General features: G+C 38.1%; 1 protein-coding gene across 14 annotated transcripts in view; it reads right to left on the bottom strand.

Moving 5' to 3' along the window:
• Nucleotides 1-13,024, bottom strand: part of ASPH (aspartate beta-hydroxylase) — a 222,165-nt gene extending 209,141 nt beyond the window's left edge. For all 14 annotated transcript variants that reach the window (XM_050801980.1, XM_050801985.1, XM_050801981.1 and 11 more), the window contains exon 1: nt 12,415-13,024. In XM_050801980.1, the coding sequence (XP_050657937.1) occupies nt 12,415-12,529 (115 nt within the window). In that variant the 5' untranslated portion in view covers nt 12,530-13,024. The remainder of the gene's footprint in view (nt 1-12,414) is intronic.
• Between the last annotated feature and the right edge of the window lie 863 nt (nt 13,025-13,887).

Genomic DNA, 13,887 nt, shown 5'->3' with positions numbered 1-13,887 from the left:
GCATAAACTAAAAGCACACTAAGACCACAAGGCATTGGTGAAGGACCAGCTGAGCAGGAAGATCTTGAACATACGTAGTTTCTTTCAAGTTTACACCAAATCAGTAAAAGTACTTAAGCTAGTGAACTGTGTTCTTACTTAATGTTACTCTACCCTACTCAGTCATCTTAAAAGTCTCACTGATAACAATACCTTCTAAAAATCAGCTTGGGTACTTATTAACACAAATAGTGCACTACTTCTAGAAAAAAAACAATAAAATAGATACAAGGGGCTTAAGAGTTTTCCACCTTCACATACATTAATTTCACTTTAAAAATGTTCTACCTCTATAATGTCACAAAGCAAATATGTGATTGAAACACTGGGCTATGTTTGGATACATGCCAGGCTCCCTAGGCCTTCAGGAATATTTACTGATTACAACTAAACAGATTGACCAGCTAGAAACCACCAAATAGTTAAATAAATCTTAAGATTCAAGAAACTAAGCATTATATTTTAGTCATGAAGAAAGTTCAATTTTTAACAAACCAATGTACCTATTGCTAGTCATTACCATTTAAGGAGGAAGATGAGCATCATATCAAGTCAATTAAAACAAATTACCAGTATTAAATGGCTTACATTCTCACAGATATTAGAATATCCCATGTATTTTATAAAGAAACAATTTTTACTTTAATAAACTCAGCAAAACATTCTTAGTATCTAAAAACAGCTACAATTTAAAGAAACTTAGCATTTAGTAATTTTAAATGGAATTTTATTACAAGGTAATAATAGATGTACAATAGCTATATTCTGTTTACAAGAAGCACAGCTAAAATCATACACAACTTTTTGCCAGTAAGTTTGAAACTTCAAAGACAGAAAACGTTTTAGAAAAATGTAACTTACTCAAATGTACCTACCAACAGAAAATATAACATATCTAACCTGACTGAAGAAGAAACAGAAATTTTAAATCGTACTGAAAACATTTAAAAAGCAAAGCAGTTTCCCCTCATGTCTACCCACACCTCACCCAGTGTGGGGGTGAAATGACAAAAAGGTTCGAATGAGTTTTACCAAGTAACTTTCTATACAAACTATGTCAAAGAACAGCAATAGAAGAAATCTTCCTAAATTCATTTATACAGCTAGAATATAACCTTGATAACAAAACCAGGAAAGAAAATGTTGGGTCAGTTTTACTCATGGATCTATGAACTAATTCAATAATACTGAAAATATATAAAACCACCACACTGGATTCTTCCCAGAAATGTAAGGATGGTTTTAAATTAGAGCATCTATTGTTATAATTTACCACCTAAAATATGAAAGGAGAAAAACCAAATATATAGTATCAATAGGTGCAGAGAAAACATTGAGTACTAATCATAATTCCTAAGGAAGTAAGGAGAGAAGGAAAAGCACGGGGAAGGGAGGGGAGGAGAGGAAAAAAGGAAGGAAATTACAGACCCACATCTAACATAAACACAGACACAAAATTGTTGACAAAATATTAGCAAATAAAGCAATATATAAAAAGGACAATTCAAATCAACCAAGTGGGACTTTGAGTGAGAAAAAGTATTTGACAAAATTCTCAACCTAGAAATACAAATTCCCCCAGTTCAATGAAAAGCATCTACAAAACACCCTGAGTTAATATTTTACTTACCTAATGGTAAAATACCAAATACTTTGCTACTAAAATCAGGAACAAAGCCCGAATGTCTATTCTCATCACTGGTATTCAACATGATACTGGAAATCCTAATTAGTGCAGTAAGGCAAGAAAAGACTGGAAAAGAAGACAGACTGTCTCTATTAAAGGGCATCATGATATTTACATAGAAAATCCCAAAGAATCTATTTTCTTTAAAAAAAAAAAAAAACTACTAGAATAAATGAATTTAGCAAAGCTACAGGATATAAGGTGCGTGTATCAGTTCTATGTCTATATACTAGCAGTAAATAATGGGAAAATGAAATTTTAAAAATACCATTTCTAATAGCATCAAAAAATACAAAATATTTAAAAAATGTTTAACAAAAAAAGTGTAAAAAGATCTCCATAGCAAAATCTACAGAAAAAGGCAGAAGGAAACTAAAAACCTAACAAATTAAGAAATATACCACTATCATAAATTAGAATGTTCAATATCAGTGTGATTAATGCTCCCAAAGTTGGTCTATGGAGTCAATGCAATTCTAATCATAAACCCTAGCATGTTTTATTCTGTGGAAATTGACAAGCTGATTCTAAAATGTATATAGATATATAAAGTATCCATAGTATTTAGAGCTACTTTAAAAGAAGCAATAAAGTAGGACTATTTACACTACCTAATTTTAATACTTACTTTATAGCTAGAGTAATCAAGATTCTGTAATAAAGGCCTAAGGACAAATAGATAACAAAAAACAGAAGGGCTCAGGAACAGATTTATACTTACACTGTCATTTGCTTTTTGACAAAGGCTCCAAAAGGAATCTAATAACGAAAGCAAAGTCTTTTCAATACATGGTGCTAGAACTGAAATTCCATATAGAAAAATGTAAATGTAATTCAACATTAATGTGAAAACATTCATAGACAAACATAAAAAGTAAAACTATCAAACTTCTAGAAGAAAACAAAAGAGGATAGCTTTGAGACTTGAGAACGTGCAGTTTCTTTAGAACACAGAAAGCAAAAACAGAAAAAAAAATATAAACATTAAAAATAAAAAAATAAAAAGGTAAGTTATAGACTGGGAGAAATATGTGCTATATATATCTGAAAAGAACTTCTATCCAGAATACATGAAGAATTACAGCTCAGCAACAAAAAACAGTAAAATCAGAAATAAATAAAAGAGAAACTTCACTAAAGATAATGGGTGTAGCCAATAAGCACAAGAAAAAGTGCTTGACATCATTATTCATCAGGGAAATGCAAATGTAAACTACAGTAAGAAGCCACGGTACACCCACCAGAATGGCTAAAATTAAAAAGACTGACACCACCAAATGTTGGTACATATGTAGAACAACCAATTCCACACATTGTCAGTGGGAGTATAAAATATATTGTACAACTACTCTGCAAAAGAGTTTAACAGTTTCTTAATAAAACTAAACATACACCTACCCTATAGCCCAGTAATCCCTCTCTTGCTCAAGAGAAATAAAAACATATATCAAAAAAGGCTTCTATACTATTCAGATAATTTTATTCATAATAACCCAAAACTAGGAATACCCCAAGTGTCCACCAATAAAAGATTGGGTTAAAAAACTGTGCTATACAACATGAATGGAGCTGGGGGTCACTATCCTAACCAAACTAACAGAGGAACAGAGAACCATGTTCTTACTAATACTAATAAGTGGAAGCAAAACATTGACCACTTATGCACACAAAGAAGGGAAAAACAGACACTGGGGCCTACTTGAGGGTAGAGGGCGGGAGGAAGGTGAAGATCCAAAAAACTACTCATCAGGTACTAATCTTATTACCTGTGTGACAAAATTATCTGTACGCCAAACCCCTGTGACATGCAATTTACCCAATTTAACCTGCACATGTACCCCTGAACCTAAAATAAAAGCTTTGAAAAAACTGTGCTATAGTCAGACACTGGAATACGATTTGGCAATAAAAAGGAACAAGTGACTGTGTATACAACATAAATGAACTCAAAAATATTATGCTGAGTGAAAGAAGACTTTGCAAAAAAAAGTACTTGCAAAAGGAAGTTCTAGAATTGAAAACACTAATCGATGATCAAAAAATGTAGTACAATGGCTGCCTCTGATGGCAGAGGTGGGGGCAAGAAAAGGGCTTGAGAGAACCTCACAGGGTGATGAAAATATTCCCTATCCTAATAGGTTGTTGTTTTACAAAAGTAGAAATGGATATAAAAACTCCTCAGATCAGACACTAAAATTTGTGCAATTCACTATGTGACAATTTTACCTCACAGGAAAAAAACAAACGCACGCTAAGCTCTAGTTAGCTACAGGCACACGTAAATGTTTAGGAAAGCGAAATATACTAACACCTGCAACTTACTTCGAAAGGCAGGAAAGAATAAGATTGGTAGATAAGACAAAGCAAATCTATCAAGATGTTAACTGTTGTAGCATGGTGGACTCATTACAGAAGTCTTTCAACTTGGATACATATTTTTAAAGTTTCATTAAAAAATGTTAATTTAAAAATACTATTGAAAATATTTTTTAAAATATAAAGTACCCAGACTTAATCTAATAAAAGATGTATATGACTTTCAAATAAGATTATAAAAATTGTCAGACTTAAATCCATAAGAAATTATAGGCCAGGCACAGGGCTCACACCCGTAATCTCAGCCCTCTAGAAGTCGACATGAGCAGATCACTTGAGCCCAGGAGTTTGAGAGCAGACAGGCCAACATGGTAAAACCCCATCTGTACAAGAAATATGAAAATTAGCCAGGCATGGTGGTACACACCTGTAGTCCCAGCTACCGGGGAGGCCGAGGTCAGAGGATCACTGCAGCCTGGGAAGTCAAGGTTGCCACAGCACTCCAGCCTGGGTGAAAGAGCAAGGCCTTGTCAAAAAAAAAAAAAAAAAAAGATGAGGAAGAAGAAAAGAAAATAAAAAAGAGAAGAGAAGAAAAGAGAAGAGAAGAGAAGAGAAGAGAAAGCAGGCCGGCCAGTCAGCCAGGTACATAGGAAGATTCAGTATTACAAACATCTGTATTTGTCCCAAATTGTTCTATAGATTCAATACAACGCCAGTAAAAATTCTCAAATATTTTTCATGAACGTATTTGATAAGCAGATTCTAAAATCTAGAGAAATGGATGAGGAAAGGTCCCAAAGCAGCAAACACAATAGTGAAAAAGGCAGGGTAGAAGGACACGCCCTATCAGATACATGGACTCACTACAGACCTACAGTGAGCAACTCAGTTTGGTGTTGCTTCTACACGCCTGGAACAAAATACAGCCTGATGTATTCATGCACAAGAGGTGATGCTGCAGACTAGGGTAAAAAGATGACAAATCAACTAACAGTACAGGACATTTTTATTTGCCCTTTAAAAAAAAATACTGAATTAGATCCCTACTAACAAAATATACAATAAAATGCTACACCAGGTGGTTCAGAGATCTAAATGTAAAAAACCAACGTTTCAGATCTTTTAGAGAAAAATACAAGAATAATTCATGACATCTGTGTTATGTGTCTTACATAAAGTGTAAAGGTGTGAACCATAAAGTAGAAAATAGAAAAATTCTATTAATATATTAAAATCTTAAAATTCTGTTCAACAACGTATACCATAAAAAATGAAAATGCGAGTAACCACAGACTAGGAGAAGTCCTTTATCACAAATAATCAAAAGGTTCAGGATACAAAAAAAAATTCTACCTATCGATACTACAAATACAAAACAAAAACAGAAAAATAGGGAAGGTATATGAACAGGCAATTCATAGAAGGAAACACAAGGCTATGCTCACCAGTAACTTCACTAGTAATTAGAAAAATGCAAGTTTACACCAAAGTACTACTTCACACCCACTCAACTGGCAAATATTAAACTTTACCAAATGTTGATAATGTGATGATGGCACAGAAAAAGCTCTTACTCATTCGGGGCAGAAGTGTAAGTTGATACAATCACTTCGGGGTTAAAAAATGGCAATATCCAGTAAAGTCTAAGCGTGTACTTTCTACGACCCACAATTCCAATTCCAGATTATGCTCCAGAAAAACACTCAGACATGTATGCATGGGGACAGACAGGCACATACATGTTCAGGGCAGCATTATTTGAAAGAAAAAAAAAGTGGCCTGCGATAGGATGGCTAAACGAAAAGCAAGGCATAGTCATAAGGTGTAGAACTACACAAGTGAAAATAAAGAACTGGAGTTTGGAGGAATTTCAAACAAATGGTGTCAAAATAGTATGCCAAGTAGAAGCCTGTTCACAAAACTTTTAATACACGCTATACAGTATATATATGTGTGTGTGTGTATATATATGTATATAGGTATATTTCTACACATAGGGATATAGATATACTTCCTGAGCAGTTTTCAAATACACTGATTTAACAATAGATATAGTTTACACGTGTGGATACATAATGTGTGATGTGCAACATGTTATACATTATTTTGTGCATATATACCTACATTTATAGTAATGACTATCATAAAATGTTTAACAATGGTTAGGAAGGAATACCACAGGAGAGGAAAATCTAGGAATCTGATGTTTCATTTCTTCACCTATATGGTGGGTACATGGGTATCCACTGCATTAGTCTCTACACTTATTTATAGGCTTAAATATGTACTATTTCAAATACATACAATTTTAAAGAGCAATACATAGAAATATTTTTATTATAAAGGTTAGAGAACTAGCTCTCTGCCAAAAAGCAAATCCATGAAACCACTTACAAAAACTCAGTGACAAACATCTTATACAAATTGCCTTGACTCAAAGAAAGGAGAAGTAAAGTTAAATGCTAGATATTCTTTCAACAAATATTTACAACACAGATTTTGAGATTTATGTAAGTTAAAAAATTAACTGCCCTAAATAAAATTTACAAGTGAAACTAAGACCAAAAGAGTCTTTCCAGAATACCAAGAAAATTGACATTGAAAGCAGTGTGTGAAAGACAGGGAGAAAAACTGTATATTAGAAGTATAATAAATAAGAAAAAGAAGTTACAGACAGGACAGAATAACAAAATAACAGTGACTCTGCACTATGGAATGGTAGAAATGGCTGTCAAAGCTATGTAAGATATGAGAAAAGGCAGTTACAACAATGCTGGTTGTGAAATAAAATTATCAAAGGATATTCTCCTACTTTAAGACTGATCCTTGCTGGCTTAAGTGCAGGATGAGTCACTGGGTTCAACGTGTGGGCACACATGTAAGAGAGAAGTGCTGGCATTTCTCCAAGCACAGAGATAGTGGGTGCCCTTGGAAACCTTACTACAACTGGTCAGTAACTACCCCCAGCCTCCAGCTCCCTACTCCTCAACTAAGTCAATTCACCAACGCTGTCTACTCTGGAGCACACAAAGTATCTATGGCAGACGATGACAGTCACATGACTAGGCAAGCGACCTGGATCTCACAGGGGCCCAAATAGCCCAGATCCCTTAAAAGATGATTTTCTGTTTAAAAAAAGTTATTCACCAAGGGAGCTCAACATTTCCTTTGAGTCTAATAGGTTATCTAGACCAAATTTGTCCTCAGCTGTGGCCAATTTGATATGAACTAAATTATATTCAGTGATTTGCCATTAAAAGATAACCACATCAGCCAAAGGTAACCAAGAAAGGTAATCCCTGAAAAACAAAGATCAAATGCAGAACAAAAGCCTGAAGCATCCCTCACATCGCGGGAATAAAATACTAAAATTAAAAAATAATGACTAACAAGAAAATACCATCTTAGCTCCCAGCAGTACCAGAAAAAAGTGTAATAAAAAAGTTAAAGCACTGGCCTCCAGACTATACTCCCACAGTGGTACACAGGAAAGAAAAGAACATCCTGAATCCTTAGTCCTCTAATAAAAATGGCCAGAGCTGCAGGATCGAACAAGAGAAACTCATCAAACCCACATGTGCAGTGCAGAGCCGACACTAGCAGCAGGTAATGAAGCAAGCAGCCCTTGCACCTCCACATTTCCCGATAGATGGCTAAGGCTTTTCCCCAGAGGTTTAGGTGGGATGTAGATAGGTTCTATGTACACACAGCGTTTATTTAAGAGAAGTTCATTTGAAAAACATTTTTGTACCTTGGTATAGAATGAAGTCAAGCCATTTAGAGGTGATGCAGAAATATTCAAGCCACAAACTAAGTTGCATATTTTCATGATGTTAAAACAGTGGCTGGAATTACGTCAAAAGACTAAAATATATCTGAGCCTTGGTAAGATAAAATAATGTTACAGATTTCTGAGCCCTTAAGGGCAAATCACCAACTTGAAAGTTGATGTGCAAATGGATACTTACACCTCCAGAAGCCGAGAGAAATGTATCAAGTAGTCCTCAAAGCATAGTATAAACTCTACCTCAAGAACATACATTTTACTTAACACAAAGATGCTAGGGGAAATAAAAATAAATAAATAAATAAGAAAAAATCATCAAAAAAGTCAAAGCACGCAATGGCCTGATGACATCTACGCTTTTATATTCTCCAAAGTTTTGCATTCACCCCTACTATTAGACGTACTTTAATGGCAACAACTAAGAAACACAAAGGCATATGAAATCAGTATTAGTGACATCAAAACTCTGAAAACAAAATAGATAACAATTCTTTACATTTAAGGAGGCTGGGAACCGAGATTTTTAGCAATTCTTGGTTCTGGTTCTTGCATAGATATGATCCAGGTCATCAGATTCTTTCTCCCAAACTGCACTAGCTTTCTAGAGAAAAGAGTTTTTTATTGGAACCAGATAGCTAGTGGCTAAATATGTGATATTAACTAACAACAAGATGGACAGACCCTATGAGCCTTTATCCAAGTTCCTCTGTTGATAATTGGCTGAAAATGAAAAGGTCATACATTCATTTTCTAATAATCTTTATGAGAGATTATTTTAAAGCAAGGCTAAAATATAGTCCAAGATACAGAACTTTGACTTCCACAGGCCACCAGAGGTTAACTGGTCTCTGGAAAATGTGTTCATAAACTCCCTCAGAACATTATTTAGTGCTTGGTTTCATATGATCTGGTCAGGATGGACAAAATGCTGTTGAACTGAACACAAAACAGTTGACAGTTCTTGCAGCGGAAGAATTATGGTCTTCCTATCTTTTCATCGTAGAATGACTAATGGAGGATTAAGCAATTGGTTCTGATGGTCTTTGGCTAAAGAAAGAAAATTTTGCTAGGGCCTCTTCATTCAAGGGCTCCACAATGCCATCAGCAGTGCATTGTATCCCTCAGTTACTTAGTAATCTAAGAGACACTCAAAGTAGAAAGAAAAAAAAGAAGCTAAACTCAGAATTGTGTTTCTAAATGACAAATACTCATCAAATGAAGCTGTTATGTTTTACAGGTAGTACATGAATGTATTTCATTCTAATTAAGCCAAAACAAATAGACTGCACAATCTACTGAGAGACCTTGAGAGAGTTAAAAAGTAGCTAAGAGTTTTTAAGTGCTTATCTATCAATAGTTTTGAGTATTTGTAGATGGATTAAATAATAATAATAATAATCAAAAACTGCTATTATATAACCCGAAGCTTCAAACTAAGGGGGAAGTGTTCTACAGTGACACCTAGTGGTAAAAAGTAATGTAGTAGCAGGAGACCGAGTAGCAGGACAAAATAAACAGGGAGATGGAAAGCTGCTAGGAGATACAGGGAGGTAAGGGGTGATACTCAAAAGGGAAAAGTTAAATAAACAAACAAACAAACAGAAAACATCACACATACCAGTGTCTACAAAATAAGCCCAAAAGGACATCATGTTCCTTCTTTGCCAAAATATTTTCAAATCAATAAATGTGAAAAAGGCTTCTCCTGGGCCCAACTGGTCATGCAAGTCCAGCTCTACATGCAAATTAAAGGTAAGAAGTTCAATTTATTCATGTTTCTTTTATATTACAAAGAGTAAAACTGAAAAAAAAAAGTAAAACTGAACTCTGTAGAAAACCGTTTTATCATTTTTCAGTTTAAGTTGAATAAAAAAGAGACACTTGCTTTAAAAATCTGTGTGGTATAAATTCCCCAAATTCCAGCTTCCAAACATCACTTTTCAGCAAAATGACCACGAAGATAAAGTTTGGCCAGAAAAAAAAATAACAATAATCACCTTTTCCCTAAAATGCATGTTTCAAATGACTGGGTTCTTTTTTCCCCATACTTTCACATAAAAACTTAAGAAATAATAATGTTTAATGTGACCAATGCCATCATCTTCTGATTCTCAATGTAAGACATCTAAAAAAACGTACTATTTGAACACATATACTTCTTCTCAAACTAAAATTTCAAATATTGTTTCAAATACAATTTTTGTCAAGAGAAATGTAATTGGTGATAGGACAAAAGTATAGTTTTCTCCAATAATTAAGCGCAGTACTCATGGAAACAGCCAGAAGAAAACTTGATAATCTAGTTTAACTCCAATTACATATTAGAGAACCTAAAATTCAAGTAGCATGGCAAAATGAATAACAGAAAACCTGGGTTCTGAGTCTTGGTTCTTCCAGTAATTAGTTGAGTTTCCATGAACTAAATAACCTTCAATGAACTCGACAACTTTTCTGGGCATTAATTTCCTCATCTGTATGATTTGTGCAGGAAACTAAATGGGTCTCACAGTATGCCACTGCTAAAAAGTCTTTGATTTTCCCAGTAGAAGGGAATGGTTTGCACAACGTCTGTACCTTAATGACCAAGTAAACATAGCATTGAAAGAAAAGCCGGCATTATCTTTTGAGTACAGCCTACTACACACGACACTGCACTTTAACTGTTTAGGATGATGGAAAGAAATGGTTTCCATGCCTAGTGCCTTCTATCTGGCACACGGGCAGAACTCAGTATCTACTGGAGAAAAAAAAACCTGCGGATATGCGAATAAATAATACTCATTACGTAACATGCAGGGCTCCAATATCAACTTTTGTTTTTGTATCACGGGCATTCCTTCCTTTTACATAGTCTTTTACATACTATGTCTGTTTCATGACTATTAGAGAAATCAATGTGTAAAATGCTTAAAAGGCTGTAGATCCTCAAATATGGACAGAGTTTGTTCTAAAATGCCTGAGTATGAAAGTCAGGGGAAGTTAATTTAAGTCACTGCATTTCCTAAACCTATCTCTTGCCTTTTAAAATGCTTCAAATAGTTATGGGGTAGGGATAGAAACGTGACACACATTTCCCAATATTACTTCTCACCAATAAGAGGCCATATAAAATGACTTCCTCAGATGCAATCAGCCCTCTACTCATAAACACAAAAATGAAATGGAATGAAGATATGCTTCACCGGTAAATAGCTACAGAAACCTTTTGAAAACAACTAACATCAAAGTCTGGTTAATCAGCTTTCTCTGCTTAGTGCCCTAAGAGGCACAATGGGTTCTTCTCATTTAGGGATGTTAAAAAGAGTAGCCTCAGTCCGCTGAGGCAATTAATCTATCCCTCTGCAGGTTTAAGGAAGTGACATTTAAGAACAAGTGAAAAAGGAACACAGTTTTACTTATGTCGGAGGTGAATTAATATGCTTGCACTGTGCGTACATCTTTACATTTAGAATACAAATATTAGTCCTTATAATGTAAATTTGTGCAATGGATTTAATGCACTACTTTCCCCATTAAAATTTATTCATTCATTCACTACTCAAATATTTATTGAGCACCTATTATGGGACAGGAACATTCTAGGAGTTGGGGATACGGAGAGAATGAGCCAAACACAACACACATGAAAGTTATAAGACAAGTTCAGATAGTGACAAGTGCTATAAAGAAAATACTTCTTTGACTATAGCTATCTGATTCATTTTCTTGGTATATTATGAACTCATGATCTGTAGATCTCAGCGAACAAAGAGCCTAAATCACTTCAAGTGAAGTTTACAGCTCACATTCCATACACATGCGTATTGCAGCTTCAATATCCTAAATATAAGTCAAAAGAAGTATAAAAGAAACCGAGAACCACTGAAATATGAGACGAAACAGATTTAAAAATCTGTTCTCTCTCTGCTGGATATGCACATGAACGAGGAGAAAGGTGAATAGCCAATCGATTTTATTTTAAGTAAAAGTGGTAAAAATAGAGACGCTCGTTCAGTATTTCATGACATTCTAAGGTATTTTAAAGGTAACTGCAACGCATACTAAGAAAGCTACACACAAGCAAAAATATTTAACATAATTTCCAGAGCATTCAAATCACTCCCAACTTCTCCCCCCCACCTCCCGCCCCCAGACGCCCCCACTTTCACCTCCTTTAAATTGCTCTGAAACACTGCTGGTTAGGCAGGAACTCACTTTCCCTGACTTTGGCTCATTTTCAACTCCTCAAAACATGCAAGGCAAAGGATAAATTGTTTTCTTACTCCCATTTCAATTCCACGGAAAGCCAAGACACACGCTCAGCAACCTCTGTCTCGGCTGCGCCCAGCAGGTGAAAGAACCGCTGGGAAGAGGCTCCCCGAGACCACCATCCCGACGGCTCGGACCCCGGTCCGCCTTGCCCCTCGCCCGCCCGCCAGGCCCGCCGAGCGCGGCCTCCGCCCTGCGCGCCTAAAGCAGGAGCGTCGCGGGGGATGGAGGTGGCGTGCAGTGGGATCTGGGGAGATGCACACGCAGCGCCCGCCGCGCCACCCGGCTCTCTACCCCGAGGCGCGGCCCCGGATCCCCGCCCCGCAGGGCCTCTGACCTCTCCGGGCCCCGGGGCTGCTGCTGCCCCCGCTGCTGCCCGCACTCGTGCTACTGCTGCCGGAGCCGCTGCTGCTGCTGTTGCCGCTACCCTTGGCATTCTTACGCTGGGCCATCGCACGCTCCGCGGGGGCTGGCGAGGGCTGGTGGGCTTCCTCAGTGCGCAGGGGGACACACGCGACACGGGAGTCGCTGGCGGCGGCGGCGGGCGCTGGAGCGGGTTTGGGCCGCTGCTCCTGCAGCAGAGCCTGTGCCTCGGCACCGCCCGCAGCACCTCAGAGGACTTATCACCCGCGTGCCGGCTGCGCGCTCCCGCCCTCGCGTGTACGAACTTGTGACTGCCTCCCGGGGCGAGAGCGCGCGGCTCGCCTCCCGACGGCCACGCCCCTTCCCGGCCTCACCCCGCCCCCGGAAGGCTGAGTGACGGCTCCTGGGACCGAATCGCAAGGGCCCTTACGAGGCGGCGGTACCCTGCCGCGCTCCCGGCCCTTGCTCACTTAGGGCAGTTAGGGCGCTACGCAGCTGCCTGTGAGCGCGAGCCTCTTTCGGCTTTGCAGTCTGTCCCGGTCCTTTGGAACGTGGCAAACGTGGAAGCCGAGAGGGTTCTCGCGAGCGTTGGCAGACCCCGCTTCATAGCGATGGGACAGGGCGCGGTGCAGGGTAGGCGGACACGTGGGCCACCCTTGGGCGGAGTGCGCCGCCTCTAGGCCTTTCACTGGGAATTTTGTCCGTTTTCCCTATACAAGGAAAGGAAGGAGTGCAAGCTCGCTTCTTGCAAAAGAGATCCCTATTTCTTGTCCTGATTAATACTGACATTTCTGAAATGATGCTATTAGGACTAGTTCAATGCTTAAACCGTATGAGTTCATCCATTTGGTGCTAAAGCAGGAATTTAGTTCGTTTGTGCCATCAATATTTTCAGAGACTCTTAGTTAAGGAAGGAAAATGCAAATGTGAAACAAAAAGTTCATTTTCTTATCCTGGATGGCACCCTCTATCTGAAATCCCTGCCTGCTTTGCTAACGCCTGGGCCTGTGCTGCCTGGGCCTGTGCTGCCTGAGAATTCCTAACAGGGTATTAAAATGTCTTGGCACGTGGTTGAACCAGACAAGGACTTGAGGTCAGCCACGTCTTTATCATCTTTGTGTCACCATTGCTAGCACCATGCCCAATGTGTAATAGACAAGCAAGAAATGCTTAGTGATTTGATACATTTCTGTCAATGGCTAAACCCACAGCTCTTGATCATGTTTCGTAGCAACCCCTGGGAGTGTCTCAGGAGGGCTCAGGGACCAGAGAGAAGAGTTGCAATGTGGCGTCTGGTTTCATTCCTCTTCTCCAGCCCCACAAACCCACCCACCCACCCCGACCTTCGGAAGCACTCCCGCCTCCCCCCGGCCCCATGCCTTTTCAGCTGTGGATAGTTGGATGCTGCTTGACCCTACCCTGATGATGCACAGAAACCCCCCAAGGG

Source organism: Macaca thibetana, chromosome 8 (genome assembly GCF_024542745.1).
Source record: "Macaca thibetana thibetana isolate TM-01 chromosome 8, ASM2454274v1, whole genome shotgun sequence".
Taxonomy (NCBI): Eukaryota; Metazoa; Chordata; class Mammalia; order Primates; family Cercopithecidae; genus Macaca; species Macaca thibetana.
The sequence above is the reverse complement of the archived record's forward strand: the minus strand, read 5'-3'. Positions and strand labels throughout refer to the sequence as shown.